Source organism: Dromiciops gliroides, chromosome 1, assembly GCF_019393635.1.
Source record: "Dromiciops gliroides isolate mDroGli1 chromosome 1, mDroGli1.pri, whole genome shotgun sequence".
NCBI lineage: Eukaryota > Metazoa > Chordata > Mammalia > Microbiotheria > Microbiotheriidae > Dromiciops > Dromiciops gliroides.
This window is the reverse complement of record NC_057861.1, coordinates 346,156,403-346,176,960: the sequence shown is the minus strand read 5'-3', so window position 1 is coordinate 346,176,960 and position 20,558 is coordinate 346,156,403. Positions and strand designations below refer to the sequence as shown.

Below are 20,558 nucleotides of genomic sequence, written 5' to 3'. Positions count from 1 at the left end.
TGGCTTTCTTAATTACTATAACTCCAGCACTTAGTAGGTGCTTGCTTAATAAATGATTGTTGATTTGATTTACCTTTCATTCTTCCTCTCCATCCTAACCCCTTGCCCTTTTTAAAGATACTTCAATGGGTATTATGAACAACACTTTTATTTTCCCAGCACCACACAAGAAGGGTCAAACCCTTGATCTCACTATTACAACTATATCATTTACATGATGAAAAATTCTGAAATTCTTCTATTTCACCATAACCTTCTATCATTCCATCTCTCCCTCTGCCTTACTCCTCCCAAACTTGTTTATCACCTCACAGATTCATTATCAACATTCCCATAAACACAAGTGATGTCTTGGTGGCTCCATATCTAGTCCCACTCCCCATCCCCCAAAGATCAAAGCCCTCCCACTCCCCTTCGTGAAATAACCTTAGATTTATTTGAAGATGTGCTGAATTTACTTATATTTGTATTTTGTGTTTCTCCTGATAGGAGGTAAGTTATTGGAGGTCAGGGACTTGTTCATTTTTTGGTCTTGACCCTCAGGACCTGACAGATGTAGTTGATGTTTAATAATTTTTTTTTTGCTCCTGTGACACTGAACCCTCAGAGTTATTTTCCTACCTCTCTGGTCACTCTTCTGTTGGTTTTGATAAATTCTGATTCCCAGAACCTCCTACACACGGGCTCCCCCAAACACTATCCTTAGCTTGATTCTCCTCTCTCTTCTCTTGGGGATCTTATCTACTACTACTACACACACACACACACACACACACACTGAAAAATAATTATTAAGATTTGCCACATAAAAACCTATTTATTGTAGGAAATGTTTACCTTTCCATTCAAATAAAGATGTTTTATTCATTTTAATAAGCATTGCTGTCATCTTTGTCACATTCGTTGTCATTCTCTTCTTCCCAATTTTCCTACCATATGTCATCTTCAATACCATCTACTGCATTTGAAAGACAGCATTTTGTCAAGTTACAGATGACACATTCATAGGAGGTTTCTTCCCACACAGTTAAAATCAAGTTGCACAGCAGATCTACCAGGAACTTAATTTTTTCTGCCTGCCAAGAAGGCATGTCCTTCTAACTAAGGTACTATATTCAGAGGTCCTTGAAAGGCTTATTATTGTTTGTTTTTGTGCCTGATTAATAAGTGCAATTTAAAAATTCATGTTGTTAATGAGTTCAAGCACAAACTGATGGATTTTTTAATATAGTCACCCACATTTTTTCAATGTATAAAAATGCAACCTCTAGACTTACCTTACAATAAATAATTTACCCATGTCATCTGTGCATAAAAGGTGACTATTTTATGAAAAAAAAAATTCTGAAAGCATAACTAAGTTGTATGAAGTCCCTGAAGTGCCAAATGAAACCATATCTTCTCTACCTGCAATACTGAGTCCAGTTAACTTAGTCCACATCAAGTTTTGTATAACCCTTATTAGAAGGGGAAAAGTATGATCTGTATTTATGCATATATAACATACATAATTTCATACAAAGTAGAAACATATTCATATTTCAGACAAGACATATCTTGTGGGAAAGGACAGTCTATATTTCAAACAGCATCTATTTCCAAATTCAATCTCTCAACAAAGTCCCAGATCAAAATTTTCAACCATCTAGCTCTTTACACCTGGATGGTCCACTTCCACCTCAAATTCATTATGTCCAACACTAAACCCATCATCCTCCTCCCAGTCTCCTCCTTTCCCTAAATTCCTTGTTGTTAATGACATCACCACCTTTCTAGTCATCCAAACTCAAAATTTTCCTTAAAAAACCTTTGACTTTGCCCTTTTCTTTGTTCTTACATCTAACTAATCACCAAATGCTAGCAACCCTACCTTTGGAATATTTCTCCCATCCACTTCATACTTTCCACTCCTATGGCAACCACTCTAGTTTAGGGTCCTATTACTTTCCCCTGTATTGTTCTTTTCTGTTCTTCTAATTGGCAGACTCTCCTCTTTCTAATTAATCTTTAATTAGTGGGGACTGGATGTGTAGTCATCCTAATGTCTCCTACCTCTGCTCTACTCAAAATTCTTTAGTAACATAATAAGGGCATTCTTAACTCCTCTGGAATTACTCTCTCTATATTTATGAGCCCAGCTCATTTACAGGTGAAAGAAGAATAATCCAAGGGATAGATCAAGATTTTAGAATTTGACATTCAGTGTCTTCAAAAGTAGTCTTTTAAGCTGGGGTGGGGGGCATTGTAAGATTTGGACTGGGTGAGGTGATATGAGACCTAGAGGAAGCTTTTGAAATAGAGACAAAAATGTGGAGTTTGTGAAAGGAGATCTGGAGTAACAGAGAAGCCATAATCCTGTTGAGGTGAATAGAACTGTTTAATGAGCACCGAAGGTTGTCTTCAGCAATAAGCCTCTTGCTTTGCAGAGAAAGGGATTTCAAACTGCTTGTTGTCACAAAGTGACTATCCCCTCTTGAGAAATGTTAGGATGCTCTAACAAAGTTTTCTCAATCCACCCTTCCTTCCTCTCCCCTTATTTATGATTTTCTTTACTATAAATTGCTTTACTACTCTTTACCATGCTTATTTGTGATTTTCTTTACTACAAATTAATCCTTTATTTTAATTTTGCTTTCCCATAACATGAAAAAAAATTCCTGTTGGACTATAAAAGCTGTGATTTCCAAGTTTGTGCATTTGGTGAAATAAAGAAGAGGTTAATGGGAGATGCAGTAGCTAGTTGGAATTTAAATAAGAAGAGAAAATAGAGTAAGGAAGTCAATTTTATTTTAATGAAATAGTTTAGGGGCTCTAAGCTTTTATTATTTTTTAATTAATTATTCAATAAGCCTCCCTCCCATGAGGCAGAATTGTAAATTGAACCTAGGTTGTCCTTTTTTGCCCCTGGCTAAAAAGCAAATCATTCATTGTTCCTAATCAGATCAAGTCCTTCTGACTGCAGGTGCCTAGAACAAGACAACTTCCATACCCCTGTATCCAGAGAAAAATAAATGCCCTGCCCTGAGTCAGCCCTAATGGAAAGAGAGATATTTGGTCTGGAAGGATTTGCCTCCTCCCATTTCCAGAAGGAAGAGGGAGTAAAAAGTAACCAGTAGTAGCTATCACTAGTTAGCTGGCTAGCTTCACCCTCTATAGTGCCATGTTAGCTGTCGGCATACAACATTGACAACCTCAGAAACTACTTATCTACACATTCTACACTCATTTTAGAATATGTTCTACCTCCCTCTTCATTTTAAGTCTATTTGTCCAAACCAAACTCTACTATTGTCCACCCCCCATTCTTGTATTGGTCTTGCCCATCTCTATGAATTTATTCATTCCTGACATGATCTTCTCCACTGTCTCTGCCTATTTCAGACCCTATTATTTCCAGGCCTAACTTAAGAAACACAAATTCCCTTGATTCCAACCCCACTGACCCTCATTGCCAACTGACAGTGATTACCTCCTTCTTAAATTTCTCATAGGACTATGTCTGTACCTTTGTTAAGAAATGTTTCCATTCTGACATACTACAGTTTTTGTATGTATGTGTCTCATCCCCTCCATGACACTAGAAGATCCTTGAGGGCAGGGACTATGTTTTATTTCATTTCTAATTGCCATGTCCAGCAGAGTGTCTTGGAGGCAGCTAACATAATAAATATTTTCTGGATTCAATTAAAGCACATTGATCTTTACTAAAGGAGGACTGCCAAAGACATAGTCTTAGTTATAAAGATATTCTGTTAGTTTGATGATCCAGCTGCTCAATGCTCAAATTCAAATTATAGAGTACTAGAAATTACTCCATAGGAAAAACTTATGATTGCCGGGCTGAGATCTCTTTATTGAGGGCTGTACAAGCCCCAGGAGTCAGCAGCATTGTAGTCCAAGTAGCTCTGAAAGGAAAGCTTTATTTAGCAAAAATCACCCTAAGCCTCAGTTTCTTACACTATAAGATAGTCTAAGAGCTCCAATGACATCAAGTATGTGTAGGTCTATGAAATACTCTGTCTTAGATCAATGCAAGATACCTCCCTTTATTCCCCTGTCCTTAAAAAACCAAGAAGTGTTCATGATGGCAACAATAGCTAATACTGGTAACTTGTTGTAGAAGTAATTAATCAATCAATCTCCAAGGGTTTTATGTACCTATGTTTACCCCATAGACCTGTGTCTAGGGTCTGTAGTAATCATTAGATCAAAAAAGAAGTCTTCTTTCCCTCTTTGTTCTGGGTAGCAAATAAGGATATACACAAATCACCAAGTTTTAAATAAACAGCATGTGTATGTATATGTTTTTATATATGCATGTGTATATGGACCATCATCTTTTTTTTTTTTAATTTTTTTTTTTTGCAGGGCAATGAGGGTTAAGTGACTTGCCCAGGGTCACACAGCTAGTAAGTGTCAAGTGTCTGAGGCCGGATTTGAACTCAGGTACTCCGGAATCCAGGGCCGGTGCTTTACCACTGCGCCATCTAGCTGCCCTCATGGACCATCATCTTTATATATAGATGAGGAAACGAAAGTGTGACAAAACTAATCAATTCAGAGATGGGATTTGAACACAGACCTCTCCTGACTAGTATCCTTTCATCTCTGCCATAGTGCTAAATTACATCATAGACTCCTATGGTTTGAGTTGGGGGGAACATACATTTTACAGATGAAGAAGCTGGGGCCCAATGAAGTTGTCTTATGGTCATAGAGATAAAAGATAAATTCACTTTTTTCTTCATTTCTACTTTAATTATTAAAAAACATAAAAATAAATTTATATGTTGGCAAGACATGGTAATGTAATTTTGATTGAGTATGAATTTTGACTAGAACTGATAGGCCTGTGACACTAAACTGTGCTTTTGGAATCAGGAAACCCAGGTTCAAATCCTAGCTCTAGACTCAATCGTGCAAAAAGTCACATAAGTTCCCTAAACCTCAATTTCTTCATCTACTTATTTCATAGGGTTGTTGTGAGAAAAGCCCTTTATAAACCTGAAACTCCTCTGAAATATTAAAGACAATGATAAATCAACATGTAGACTTAGAGCTAGTCTAATTTCAGTGACCTCTCAAGTTCCCTTCCAACCTTACTGTGTTATGAATGGAGCTATAATTCATAAATAAACTATAGTGAGACAACTAATTGAGTTTCCTTCCCCCAAAATGAAATTAAACAGCTGAAGGGAAACATTTTCCATTATATTGTTAACCTGTGGAGTTCAATCACTTAGTATATTATTGAGATACATGTCTTCCTCAGATGATTTAAGAACAAGCCATTTAGATCTGACTTTGCCCTCCTAATATCCAATGATTTTAGGGTTATTTCTAATAAATATGATCTAAAGGGTGTCTGTAAACTTATGGTATTGAGATTGTAAATATTAAATTTACATTATAAATAGCTAAATGTAGACACACAGAGGAAAGGGACTTGGCTGCTACCATAGTTACATCAGAACAGATCTGAGGAACTAAGCTTAAGGATTTTTCCCATCCTAATTTGCCTCCCTCTAACACACATTTCTAACACATATTTCCAAATGGACTTAAACTGACAGGCAAGATGCTGGGTAAAAGACTTGGATCACTGGAGCCCTGAATCTGTACAAGTCACTTGCAGTTTCAAGAGCCATACTGTATGTGAGCTATTTAAATTCTATGGGTAATTAATCCTCTGTTGGTCAGAAGAGAGAATGTTCATCCACTGTGGCAAAAGTAAAAGAAAAAAATTCCTCTATAAATTTAGGATTATTTCAAAGGTTTTCAGCTCCCAAAGGGGATAGGGAAACAGTCCATGCTTTCAAGAAACATCTCTCTCAATATAAAATATGGAAATGGAGGAAGAATGGGATAGTGGATAGAGAACTGGTCACAAAGCAAGGAAGACCTGGGTGCAAGTCCCACCTATCACACTTGTCAGGTCACTTGACCTCTCAGAGCTCCAAGCAATTCTCAAAAACTAGAAATTGTCCAGGAAAAGCTCATTTGCATTGATGAAGCAAGGTCCTCACCAGGAGCTCCCTACAATGATGACCAGTCCATATCTCTCTAGATAAGGAGGCAATTATAAACATAATAGAATGTAGATGCCAACTGAAGAACAAGCCATGCATACATAAAAGGAAGTATAAATTAATTGTTGCTTTAGGTAAGATGCAGGAGAAAGAACAATTATGTCATTCATCATTACAAACAACTATCATTATTGGTCACCATTAAGGATCTTTGGGTCTTGGATATAGAACTGGAACAGACCTCAGACCTCATAAAGAACCAACCCCCTCATTTTACAGGTGAGGCAACTGAGACTCCGGGAAGTGATGTGATTTGTGTGAGGTCAAGGATATGGAAAGACTTTTTTTTTTTTTGGTGGGGCAATGAGGGTTAAGTGACTTGCCCAGGGTCACACAGCTAGTAAGTGTCAAGTGTCTGAGGCTGGATTTGAACTTCCTGAATCCAGGGCCAGTCCTTTATCCACTGTGCGACCTAGCTGCCCCCAAGACTCTTGATAAGTTGTGTTTCTTAATGTGGAGGGGAGCAATCTGTAATACAGTGTCTTTTTTATCCCCTTATCATAGTAGGCACTTAACACTGTATGTTGAGTTGGATTGATTTTAATTTTTATTATTGAGAAGAGCAAGATGCAGCAGTTTTAATTAAACTTCTCCACTTCCAAGTGACTCCTTGTTCTCCTTCAATTCTCCTCTCCTGACATGCTCTTCTTTACTCTTTTCCTCTCAGGCAAAGAAAGGATGAGGAGGTTGCAGGAGGGAGGAGGCAGAACAGCAAGGGAACAGGGCAAGGGCAAGAAAAGGGTCAGTTCCCCACCTCTAAGCCAATCAGAACTGATGCATTAGTCTAATATCCTCCAAGTTCTCATCAAAAGATACAGACTTACATAAAAATGAGAATTAAAAGAATCTTTATTCAAGTGTGGAAGCTGTCCTTGAACAGAAAGAAGTAAAGCAAAGCTTCGCTTTGATGTTGTAGGAGGTGACCCTGAAGAGATCTTCTAGGTCATGATTCTGGTCCCCAAGAATTTACTAACCGCATTTCCCAGGTATCATCAGAATGCATTTGCTAATCTTGCCAAAGCATTCTGAAAATGAAAAGTGCAATAAAAGGCCTATTAGTTTTAGTGCTGAAATCTCCCCAAGTGTTTCTCCTCACCTTGAATAGCCTGGCTGTTTACTGTCCTCATGCTGTTCCCTGCCATTATATTATGGAAAGATTTATTATGCAGCTTCTTAGGTCCCTTTGGATTCTGAGAATGCCAGGTACCTGATGGCCTCTATGAATTTCAATAAAAATAAAACATGTCAACCATCCCTAAAATAAGGTAAAACAAAGTTCTGGCTTTTATTGGGATACATGCAACATAGAGGTCAACCAAGGATGCTGATTTCACATTTGCTTTCAGTTTTCCCCCTTTCCCCCCAGTGCCTGTTCTTATTAGACTGTTTGTGAGTGTTCCAGGAAGTACCTGCAATGATCCTTGATCATTTTAATCAATATTCTAACTGACAACCCATGTTAGCTACTGGTCCAAACCAGGCCTGTCAATAGCTAATTGAAAGCAGCCGGGCTCGAATTTGCAATTCAGCCTCTTCAATTCCCTGTACTGAAAGTGTTTACTTTACACCTTCCCAGCAGTCAATCTCTTTTAATATTCACATGTCCTCTTGTGAATAGTTAAAATAAAAGGACAACAAAGAGTCTTACACAAAACTCACTCCTTGCCCCAAAGAACTGAAGATGTATGTATGCTATGCTGAAAGTATGAACATACTCAATTTTATTTTTCGGCACAATGGTTTCACTAGTTCCACAATGAAATACTTGGAATTTGCCTCTAATCAAAGAACATTAAAACAACAGCATGTAATAAATATTCAGGAAGAGCCCCAGAGTCCCCGGGTGACATTGGGCACATTTGCATATTTAGTGGTGATGAGATGAAGCAACATATTGTAACAATGGTGATAAGGGAGCAAGAAACCTAGAATGAAAACATGCTGAAGTTTGGGGCTCTGCAGTCCCATATTCATGACTTTTGCATCAACAGACCTAGAACTCACCAGGGCTGTTTCAAGTTCTAAGCATTACTATTCCATGAATGAATGAATGAATGAATGAATGAATGAATGAATGAATGAATGGATGTATGAATGTTTAAATAATAGCACATTTCTTTGTCAAGCAGGATGCCATGAGTTACAGTGATAGCTCAAAGTCTTTAGTGGATAGTAATGCCTAGAGTACTCAGTTTTCAGACTTTGACTAGGCCACGGTTCTGACTCTATTGTTTATCTTTAATCCGTTTTGAAAATGTATGCAAGCTATCCCTCCTGGTAGAATGGAATCTCCTTCAGGGTAGGGGATATTCCTTTTTATGTTCATATCATCAATACCTAACAAAGTATCTGTTATATAATAGGGACTTAATAAATGCCTATAGGTTGATTGAGAATCATTAAAAAACTGAAGTTTATATACTATATATGTAACACGCACATACATACAAAATGACAGCAGAGAGAAATACCTAGACTGCTAGAGACTGGGACAAATGGGACAAAACTTCTCCCTTTTCAAGGCCCAAGTAATGCTGCATTTCAGGGAAGGACATGAAAGGTCTGCTTTGTTGCAAAACTAGTCATTTTGTGATAGGCAAAGCAAAAGGATCCTTCTTAAAATTTTTCTTTAGGGGTCCTACTCTTTAAAACTCCCTATGTTTATTTTCATGGTTTTTCTTCTTTTTTCAGTATATATTTGGATACTGAAAAGCATTCCATATGAGTTCCTCATTTTTTTCCCAAACCTAATTCAAGCCCCCAAGTTTCAGCTCAGCAGTTTTAAATGAGGGAGTCAGAGAATGAATTTGTTGTAGGAAGAAATTTTGAAGTACAGTCATCAATATTGTTATATTTTCCTGATTAGAAAAGAAACAATGATAGTATATTTGGTCTATCAGACATGACATTCATAGGGAAATATCCCTGTCAAAGGCCAGAGGGAGGTTTTTTTGGTTTTTTTTTTTTTTTCATGGTCTAAGGTAAGATTTATTTAAGCCTTCCTCAATCACAAGCAAAATGATAAAAGGTCAACATATTTGTTACTGTGTGATGGAAGTTAACTTAAGGTCCCATAGAATTTTCTGATCCACATACAGAGGAAAGGATGGTCCATCAGCTGCTGTGGTCCCCCAGTGCTTGATTAGTATGGCCCAAGTTTTCTTTATTCATCCTCATAACCGGTTGGGAGAGGATTGACATGATGGTTATGAAACATAGTATGGTTTCCATCTCCCCATGGAAAAGGCTTGGTCCGGATGCGGAGATGCGGGTAGGGGACGAATTCGGGCGGTTCGTGATGTTTCCGCAACTTCAGGTAGGCGTTCAGCATGCTGACTGCCACCCTGGGGAGCGCGACGAAGAAGGTCAGCGACCTCCACAGGCGGCCCGTGCCCTCCTCGCCGTGGACGCCGCTGGGCAGCAACCACCCGGCCGGGGCCGGACCTGGCCCAGCAGCGACAGCAGCTGACTGCTCGCTGTTACAGTCCAAAGGCCAGAGTTTTTAATTCCTTGACTAGAAATGTATTATTATTTAAACACAACTACAGAGTTGTGTTTAAACCAGGTCTGCAAAAAAGCTGCTATCCTAGGTGAAACAATGGTTCCTGTGCAAATGATATGGAAATGGCTATTTACCAGTTGCTCCCTGTTTTTCTCAACAACAGCCCTTAAAAGAGGGAATGTCTTCCTCTAAGACTGCCATCTAGAAATACTTTCTGAGAATCAGCAGTGTTGTTGATTTGTTATTAGTCATAATTCATTAATCATCATTCATCATGATGGATATGGGTGTTGATTTTTACAGCAACACAGATACAAAGAAAGATAAAGAAGGGCTAGTTGTAATTAAATATAATCATTTTTGCTAATAATCAGAAGCCCTATAATTTGCCAGTAACCCATTTAGCAAGAAATATAAACCAGCAAGATTACGTTTCAGTTGCAAACAACCAAGTACCCCTCTAACCCCTGCCCCCCAACAACACTTGGAGAGCAATGGGAGTTCTCTTCATTATATATGCCTCATTCATTCCTTCTCTTCCCTTGCTGATTCATTTGCCTTTCAGACTCAGAATTATCAAAGTAGTTTGGTGTGCAATCAGATTCAATCAAAAAGGGAGAGTCCCTACATTTATCAGGAAAAAAAATTGCTAATTTTCTTAAGAAAAAAAGCATTCTGGCTATGGCCTATATAAGTTCGGAGGTCAAAAACAGTTGTCCAAATTAAAATTATCAATCATAAAATCATGTCCTATGAGAAAGCTTAGCCTATCTTTCTAAGTATTATTTAATTAATCAGAAACAACTATAGAATCAACTATCATCGTTGTTATCAATCAACATTTTTTAAACATCTACTATGTGCCAGACATCATCTTCTATTTATACAGCACCTTACAGTTTATGAAGTGTTTTCCTTAGAACATTCTTATAAGACAAGTCATATAAATATTATATTAATTTTAATGATGAATAAACAGAGGGGAGAAAAAGGTTGGAGCTTCATAAAGATTCTAGGTACACTGGGGTTGCTGAAATTATGAGGCTAACCCTCTGTTTAAAATGTCTGGTTTAAAAGAAGTGTTTTGGATAAAGTGCCTTAATCCATGTTATGGTGAGAATAGTTTAACTGTCTAGGCAAGAGTCTCAGGATTCTGGTAGTTACAAGGCCTCTGTCCCAATTTCATTAGACAGAAGCAGTGATTTTGAGGAAGCTGAAAGGCCAAGTCATAAACTCTTACTCTACTGGAATCTTTCTCAAGGTTTCCCTCTCCCTCAGAACAGATACCCTTGCCTAAAGAAACAGATAGCCAGGAGATTGTATCAGAAATGAGTGATGGCTCTTTAAACACAGATAAAGACAATCAGGTAGGCCTGAGTCACCAGGCTTTATAAAAGATAGCATTTTCACACAACTGAGATTAGCCACTCCTAGTTGTTGCTAGTTCCTGATCAACAAACAAAAGGGCCCTTGTGGCTGCTTATATATGGTCTTTGTAAATGACATTTTGCTGACTTTATTAAGTTATAGAACATGACATAGCATCCTAAATATGACACATAATCCCTCAAAAGAATTTGACCTAAGTATCCCCATTGGAAAAAAATCAAATGGATGCATAATACCTTTTGTCCAGATATTATGATATATGGCTTAGTAGACAACATAGAGAGCTCATCCATCAATTTATATATCTTTAACAGATGCTTTAAAAAGACGATGAGATTGGTTGAGAACTGAACAGTAGGAGAATAGGACTTCCTTTGATAAATGAAAAATTCTTCTAATGACCAAAAGTTTCTCCCTGAAACAAAGACCCATCTTTTAATGCTAGTATTTTTTCTGGTTCTAAATCAGAGTGATCTCTGTTGTTATATCTTTAAAGAAGCCTTGTGATTTTGACATATACATGAGAAATATATTTTGGAGGATAGTCTTTAAGGTTTTATTGCTTCAAGTCATGTTTATGCTTCAGTGCCCAAAGAATTTAAAGATGGAGATTATCCAGAAGTCAAGATGAGAAGAATTGATGAGTCTAATCAAGCTGCACCATTTTTATAAACTAGAAAATTGTAAGTATTCATTGCTAGTATCTAAGCACAAGTTATTATAAACAAGATTCTTTGTTCTGATGAAAAATCTAGTTGACCTTTGAGGTTTCTTATAACTATATTTCTGTAATTCTATTATTTTGTAATTCTAAGATGAGGATTTTTCACAAAATGTCTTGAGTTAATATTAATCCAAAATTCTACTGTATTTAATGCATTGTACTTTTCAAATTTTAATAAGCCAGAAGTAAAATAATTTAATATACAAGATTATAATCTCTGAAAATTGTTTTTCATTATTGCTCAAGCTAATGGAACATTAAAAAGCAATCTATATTTTTTCTGAAAAAGATATTGTGGTATAACCCTTTTAAACATTACAATTTATAGTCAAAGATTTGTTCATATTATCCTTCCAGCTCTGACCATGAAATATAACTAGAAAGACTAGGTGTATGATAGAAAGAGCACTGAACCTGAAATTAGGAAGCAAGTTTGGATCTAGGCTTTGACACTTACTCCTTATGTAAATTGGAGATTTTATGATTTCTAATATCTGCTTTACAGAATTTCTGTGGGGATCAGATGAAGTAATATATGTAAAGTGCTTTAGCAAGCTTAAAACCTTTAAACATGTTAGCTGTTACTATTGGCTAAAGTAAATCTATTGCCCCCCTGCATCTGGTTCTTTACTTTTTATTGAAGTTTATTTTCTTCATCTCTTGTTCTAAGTTCTTTTAAAGAACTAGTTCAATTCAATTCAACAAGCATGTAAGCACCTATTTTTTTGAAACTGTGCTGAGTTCTGAGATACAAACACAAAAATGAAACAATTTCACCTTATGATGCTTAAAATATATTTGATTTAGGTGTAAGGAATAAATACACACACACACACACACACATATATATATATATATCTACATATATATATATATATATATATATATATATATCTACATATACATACATGCATAATACTAAACAAAAATATATGAGGTTGGAGTACCAGCAACTGAAAAATCAGGTTGGGCTTCCTGTAAGAGATGGCACTTGAGCTCAGCTTTGGTATTAGCTAAGTATTCTCTGAGGTGAAGGGCAAAGTAAGAATATTCTAGCTATGGGATACTTTATACGGAAAAGTGAGAGAAGACAGAATATTGCATAAAAGAAATAGCAATTTGGTCAATGAGGCTGGAATGTAGTATGTGAAAGGAAAGTCTGGAAAGGGAGGGTTGAGCCAGATTGAGACAGCCTTTAAAATCCAGAGAGAAACTTCTGGCCAAGATGCTTGCCTGAATAAGAGGCAAGCCTCTCTGCTCCCACATACCTACTCCAGCAAAATTTTGAAGTATGCACTGAAGGAAATAACAAACAAGAAGTGAAATGGGGAGCTAGTGTAAGTAACATCTTCCACACCAGAATTTATACAAGTGATCCCCTCTGGCAACTGGAGGCAAGAAAAAAAATAGTCTTCAAGGCTTTGTGAAAGGAAGCAGAATTAGCAAAGGACTTACCTGAGTAAGACACAGAAGAAGATGTGGACTCAAAAAGCCTCAGAAAGATGTGGAGACATTAGAAGACTTGGGGAGGGGCAGCAGGGAGTGAGCACGGTCGACCAGTGTAGAGCCAATCTGTGCTATGATGCAGAGCTTAAATCAGAACAGCCCAGGTGTTAGCAGTCTATCCTGAGACACCAAAGAAGGCCCTAATGATGCAGTTGGAGGCCAAATCCTTAGAGGCATGTCAGCTCAAGAACCCAGGGGATCAAGATAAAACCAAGCTGTACTGATCACTCCATCCAAGGGCATATCAGGGTTTAGAGACTGGCCCTGACTCAAAGCCTCAAACTCATAAGCTAAACTTGAAGAGGTGAGTAAATAAAAACTGAGTATGAGTATCACAGAGTTACTTTATCAGAGATATCTATGATATGAGCAAAAATTATTGCAAATATAACTCTATAACAACACCCACAGACTTAAAGGGAAAAATGGATTTTCTACAAGGACTGCATGAATACCTAGAATAAATAAAGCAATAGCAGTCAAGGAGAAATCATTTAAAAACCATTGGACTCCCTGAAAACTATTTTTAAAAAGCTTAGACATGATTTCAAGAAATCATGAATGAAAACTACCCCAAATCATTAAAATCAAAGGACAAAGTAAATCTAGTATGTATTAATTGCCTCCTGAAAAAGACTCCAAAAGGAAAAGTCCCAGGATCTCATAGTCAGAATCTAAAATACCCATGTCAAAAAAAGAATACTAAATGAATCCATAAAGAAATAGTTCATGTTACCAAGGAACTATAGTCAGGATTAAACAAGACCCAACAACTTCTACTAAAAGGCAGAGGACATTTTGTAATACAATATTCCATAGGCAAAAGATAAAGGTTTACAACCAAAACTTGTTTGGGTAGATCAAAACTAAGTATAATTTTAAAGAGAAAAAAGTGGATATTTATTCAAATAAAGGGTTTTCAAGCATTTTTAAAGAAAAGAATTATATAGAAAACTGTGATATATAAGCACAAAAGTCCAGAGATAACTAGAAAGGTAAAATTATTTGAGCAATTGGAAGGAGCTATATGATGATGTAGTACTAGATTCTAATATATGGAGAACAAGTGTCCCTTTAGAGGGTTTTTTAGGAAGTTAAATAAGAAAAAAAACAGAGGTCCTATTGGTGGTGAGGGAGAATTGGTGATGTGCTGAGGGTTGGTTTTATCCCTCTGATTGGATGGCTTCTCTCAGAACCTCCATTTAAGTAAGGGTACCTATTATCTACCTCTCCATTTCTCAGTAGACTGTAGTCTATACATGTCCATTATGCTCCTGTTCGAAGTACATCCCATACTTCCTTATAGGTGTTGGCTTCTGTTATTAAAATGTGAGTTCCTTAAAAGTATAGAGTATTTGCTTTTTGGCTGTGTGGTATATAGATAGCTCATTGAATAGAGCACTAAGATCAGAATCATGGAGTTCTGAGTTCATTTGATCTTGAACTTATACTTACTGTGTGACAAAACCACTTTACCTTCGTCTGTCCTAGTTTCCTAAGCTATCAAAAAGGGATGATAGCACCTAGTTACCAAGATTATTGAGAAAGTCAAATGAGATTTATAAAGTGCTTAGCATAGTTCCTGGCAAGTAGTAGGGAGTGAATGAATAACTGATTATTTCTTCCTTCCTTTTATTTATATTCCCAGAGCTTAGCATAGTACCTGGAACGTGGTAAGTGCTTAATAAATGCTTGTTGACTGACTGACTGCCAATGCACAAAGACATACATTTTTGGACATGACCACTGTGAGGATTTATTTTGCTTGACTATGATTATTTGTTATTAGGGTGTTATTGTCCCCTCTTTCTCTCAGTTAATGGTGAGGGGGCATCAGAGAGGAGAGGTCAATAAAAGTGAAAGCCATTGTAACAACCTTTCAAATGCACAGAAAGGAACAGAAGGCATTTCAAAAGGAAGAACAGACAAGCAGGACATTTTTGAAAGTAATGTGTAGAATTTATTATATACTTCTTTGAAAAAGAGCAAAATGATGTGAAATCAGAGATTCATGGTTTTACATAGAATCTTCTTGTGTTATGCTATGTATAGAAATGTTCCTATTTTGGTGTTTTAGTTGAGAATACAAAAATTAAATTTAGAAACAAAAACAAAAAAGCCAAATACGAATTTGTATTTTGTCCTTGAGTCAAGAGATACCCACTAGAACTTCTTGAGCATGGGACAGAATTAGACCTGTGCTTTAGGGCAAGAGACAAGACAGGGAAACCAATTAGGAGGCTTTTGCACGGTCCAAGCAATAGAACTTTGAAAAGGCCATTGGATTTGGGGATTCATTTGAGAGAGAGAGTTCTAGCGGATCGGTGAGATCAGAAGCAAGGTTATAAGGAACAGAGAAGTGAGAGGAGAGCAACTGGAGGCAATGAGAATAGGTCGATGTGAAAGGGATGGGGCAATAGGATGTTAGCTTGGATTTATAAATTGTCTCTTGATCCTGCAGCCCAGTTTCTGCTTTAGATTTTGGCTTTCCAAGAAGTCCTGGAACTGACCCACCCATGCCTTTGGGGTTATAGTTCCTTGCATCCCAGTTTGAACCATGACTCTCTACCCTTAGTGAAGATCGCCCATCCCCCACAATGCACTAATTGTAAACCCTTTTCTGACCTACACTAGACAGGATGTGAAGAGGTAAAGAAAGTCCTTATTTAAATTTTCTATTCCTCTGCTCCCAGGATTGATTATATCAAATTGAATTAACCAAACCTAGAGCTTTCCTGTTCACAAATACCAGACTTCTTTCATTAGTCTCTGATTCTGCAAGTGCCTGTATAATTCTATGTCAGGTCCATTCAACTTAAAACATGAATTCTTTCAAAAAAAATTCAATAAGAGTAAGCTCTTAGCCAAACAGTGTTCATAGAGCAGTCAAGCCAAGTGTTTTAGATAACAATATTATTGTTTAATATAGCACACTCACAGAATCTAAGCCTCCAAAGGTCAAAATATATGTTGCCTATTTCTTGAGCCATGCCTAGGGTACTGTAGGCACTCAAAATGTAAATAGCAATATAACAGCATAAAAGAATAAGAGTTTTTTTTTCAACTTGCCCTATAAATCTGACCTGCGTCTCAAGGTTATAGGAAATAATGAAAGATGACTGTAAAATGCTTTGCAAACATTAAAGTGCTGAGTACGTACTAATAACCATGTTATTAAAGTGCATCTAATAACAGTGGATCATTGTGTCAGGGTGAAGGGACTTCTGGGATAAATGAAAGAAGTATGCATTTAATTTTCATTCCTCAAATAGATTCAAGGTTGCCAGATAATAGGAAGCTCCTTTTCACACTTCGAAAATTAAAAAAAAAAAAAAAAAGCTTCCCTTGGACCATCAAAGTCAACATTTCTCATTTTTAAATGTTTTCATTCAAGGCAATAGCAGTTTTTTTTTAAGAAGAAAAAAAAGTATATCACAGAAAAGCCTGAAAATTTCAAGGGCCACCTCACACATCCCTTGCCCAGCTGCCGCAGTGTCTTCGAGTGTGCTCTTCAAATACGGGTGTCTCATTATCATTACTCTGTTCCAAGATATGGAGCACAGATTTTAAAGGTAGTGATAAAAAACGATTATGATTGTGGTAATAGCTCTGGTTAAATGTCAAGGGAAATATTTGGCAACACTCTGCATAGATCTGAGAGCAAAATCACTGTGGTACCTGAAGCAGTTGAGCATAATGTAGATTAACGGCTGCCTCTGAAGAATCTTGCAAAGCTGTCTTCCAAAATCAATATCACTCATATGGGAAGAGCTACCTGATTAAAAGAAGGGAGAAAGGAAGAGTTCCTTGGTCTGTTTCTCAGTACTTAAGGTCCCTTTGTTGTTTCAAGGACTTTGATTCTATTTTTTTCGAGCTTTTATTTCTGTCCTGTTAGTGACTGGATGGATGATGGAAAAAAATAATGAAATCTGGCAGGGAAATGGCTTTTGACTGAAGCTGTGTCTGCTTGGAGGCAATGATTGAAACATTGTGGCCCAAAAATATTTTTGGAACCCACATATATATGATAGCAACAAAAATAGTTTCCCAGAAAAATTAACATTTTTGTAGGTGAACCTTGCTGGTTCCACTAGAAATGCTTGGGTAAAAAAAGCTCACCTTTCTTTATGACTTTAAGGTTTGCAAAATGCTTTCTTCATTTAAGCTTTGTGAGGTAGGTAGTGAAGAATGATTATTTCCATTTAATGAATGAAGGAACTGAGGCAAAGAGAGCTAGTCAGAGTCACATGGCCAATGAATAACTGACTTGAGAAATGTTCCTACCATGGCACCATGAGCCTGTAGTCCTTCTATGTGGGTTTCTAAATAAATTGTGAAACCTGGATGTGAGTTTAAACACTGTGGTGAAAACCACTTGTAAAAGGTGAAGTTCCACACACTCCCCATCCACCTCCCAACTTCAGTGAATAAAATAGTATCAACTTTAATATCTTTATCAGATTGGAAGCTTCTTTGATTTAGTTACCTTAATCAAAATATCAATTGGGGGCAGCTAGATGGAACAGTGCATAAAGCACCGGCCCTGGATTTAGGAAGACCTGAGTTCAAATCCAGTCTCAGACACTTGACACTTACTAGCTGTGTGACCCTGGGAAGTCACTTAACCCTCATTGCCCTGCAAAAAAACAAAAACAAAAACAAAAACCCAAAACATCAATTGGAATAATGTTTAAATAAGATTGTGTACACCTTTAACTTCTATGATCAGGTCAAGATGGAAAAAAAAAATCGTGATTGGATAATCAAATTATCCAGCCAGGCTTCTGGAAGATATAAGTGGCGGAGGAATTTCAGTAGTTCCTCAGTTGGGAAGGGTATTACCATTGGTCAAAGGTCTCATTTTGAGGAGTTGAAAAGTCTAGTTTAAGCCAAGGTTTTCAGAGGAAACCACTCTTTGTGGGAGGACAGGGTTTCTCTGTACATCTCCCCATCTTTCCTTCCATTGACCAAATAGTAGAGAATAGTAGGAAACAACATATTGAACTGGGAGCAGAGAGAGACACACAATGAAAAGATATGGACAGATATTGACACAGACAAATTAAAAAAGATAGCCACTTGAGAGAAGAAGAAGCTTCATGGGGTGTGACCTGTTTTGGTGGAGAACATACTAGCAATGAACTTTAAAAAGGTACTAGTCCTCAAAGCTATGCCTAAGTGGAATGTCATGAGAACTGTTCAAAGGGAAAAATGAATTCCTAGGGACAGGACTTATGAGGGATCCCTTTACTATACATATATGTTATCCCTATATGAATACTTCACAATCTTCCTACATCGAGTGTAAGCTACTCTCTCCAGGGTTCTTGGAGGGAGGAGGGAAGGAGGACAAGGTGGAGTGGGAATGTAGCATAGCAACTATTCTTGTTATACTTTCTCAGTAAAACCCTTTTCCAAAAGCTCCTAATAGAGTCTAGATTACTACTGTTTAATAATGGGTAACCCATTGGTGGAGGCTCAAGGGTGCCAGTAATAGACACCTAGCTTCTCAGGGTACCCCCCAGAACTCTGAGTTATAGTAATAAGCCATACACTTGGGACCCAGTCCTATCATGCAAGGGGAAGTTGGAAAAGTAGCCCTGCTACTGTGTGACCCTGGGCAAGTCACTTAACCCTCATTGCCCTGAAAAAAAAAAGGGAACTTGAATGATCTCAACACCTAGAGAAAGGATGATGTGTTAGAAAAGGCACCAGCTTTAAGATTTAGGAGAAACCTGTACACAAATCCTCATTCTGACTTTCCTAATTGACAACTTCTCTGAGAATCATTTTCCTTGTTACCTACTTTGAGGGAATGTTGTGAAGGTTAAATAATATAAACAAAAGGTGTTGCAACTTCAAAGGGTTTTATAAATTAAAAAAATATATATTAGTTTATAAACAATTCCAAAAGTTTTAATGCCCTCATTTTATCACATAGAATTCCTGGATGGACTGCCCTGTGGATACAGTCCTGAAGAAACCATCTTTGAGGTTGCAAGAAATAGAATAGGATTCAAGAATCAATTGTCCTAAGACAATCAGCTGAAGATCCATATAGTGGTACCAAAATAAAAAAAGAAGAGGACCAGAGAATAGCATAATGCTAATACCTCTGTTCTTAGACCAATGATGGGAATCTTATGTGGCACTTTTTGACTTTAAGATGTTCTATAAATATGAGCTTTTTATAATATAAAATTAATGCTAATCATTTATTCATTCAACAGTCATTTTTTAAGAGTTATTGTAGAGAGGGTTCTGCTTTAAATAAGGGTTGTACTTTCTAGTCCAAACATTTAGAATCTATTCTGTGATTTATTTAACATACATAATGGTCAATGTGAGGCTCCAAGTGTAAGACCAGTAACTGTACCATACACATAAGTCACAGGGGAAATACTAAATCAAACTAATCCCTTTTTCCTATTAAATCCCTGCCTAGGTCTTTAGTCAGGATATATTCTTCACATTCTTTTCTCTGTGGAGTTACAGAAGTAAAATACTGCAGCCTAAAGGTAAATAATTGTGGTATATGGAAAACCAAGACTATGTATTTACAATTAAGGATGAAGGGGAGAATTTGTAAGTGGATAGAAACAGAATGAGTAGTGATTGACTAAGTTTCTAGTACCAGCTGCCAATTACATGCCACACACACAGGACAGGAAAGGTAGACTAGCTGAAGGAGGAAGGTAACCAGAAGGAGAGACAAGAGGAAGCACATTCTAGGCAAGCCAAACCACTACCAAAACCTTAACCACCATCTTTCCTCATACCCTGATGGGGAGAGCCCAGGATACTAAACCCCAAAACCTTGGGAATAGCAGCACTGTCCAAATCCCCAGGCCTGCTTCCAGACCAGCCCCCACAGTAATAATCCAAGAAAGCAACTCCTGGGGAGAAGGGGATAACCATCCCCATCATCTGTGACACATGGGTCCAGTAAGTCAATCTCAAGCAAGACAAAATATGAGGGAGACAAAAGATAGCATGTAACACAGACAAGTCAGACCACTATGCTACCACCTGAACTATCTACTCCTCAAACTTCATGGGAACAGTCACAGGACCCTGAACCCAAGAGCCTTGGGAATAGCACTGCTTCCAGCTCTGTGGCATCAGCCAACATCCTGGAAAACAGCCCCTGTGGAGATGTGGCCTGGCATCTGGTCCTGACACAGACATGGCTACTAAAGAGATAGAAGAAAAAGTTCTTGTATCTCAAGTCCATGTTACTGTCAGATAATTCAATGTCAGAAAGTGATATGATTTTACCAATGGAAATGACATTAAAGAAGAAGCAATATGATCTGCTTTGCCACTGGCCCCTAAGGGACAAGGGACT

General features: G+C 37.3%; 1 protein-coding gene across 1 annotated transcript; it reads right to left on the bottom strand.

Annotated features, from left to right (window-relative positions):
• Positions 1-9,035: 9,035 nt before the first annotated feature.
• On the bottom strand, positions 9,036-20,134 carry LOC122749018 (cytochrome c oxidase subunit 6A1, mitochondrial-like). The gene is given in 4 exon segments (XM_043995173.1): positions 9,036-9,527; positions 9,530-9,603; positions 16,889-16,985; positions 19,990-20,134. Coding segments are annotated over 4 exon segments (591 nt in total). The 3' UTR covers positions 9,036-9,252.
• Between the last annotated feature and the right edge of the window lie 424 nt (positions 20,135-20,558).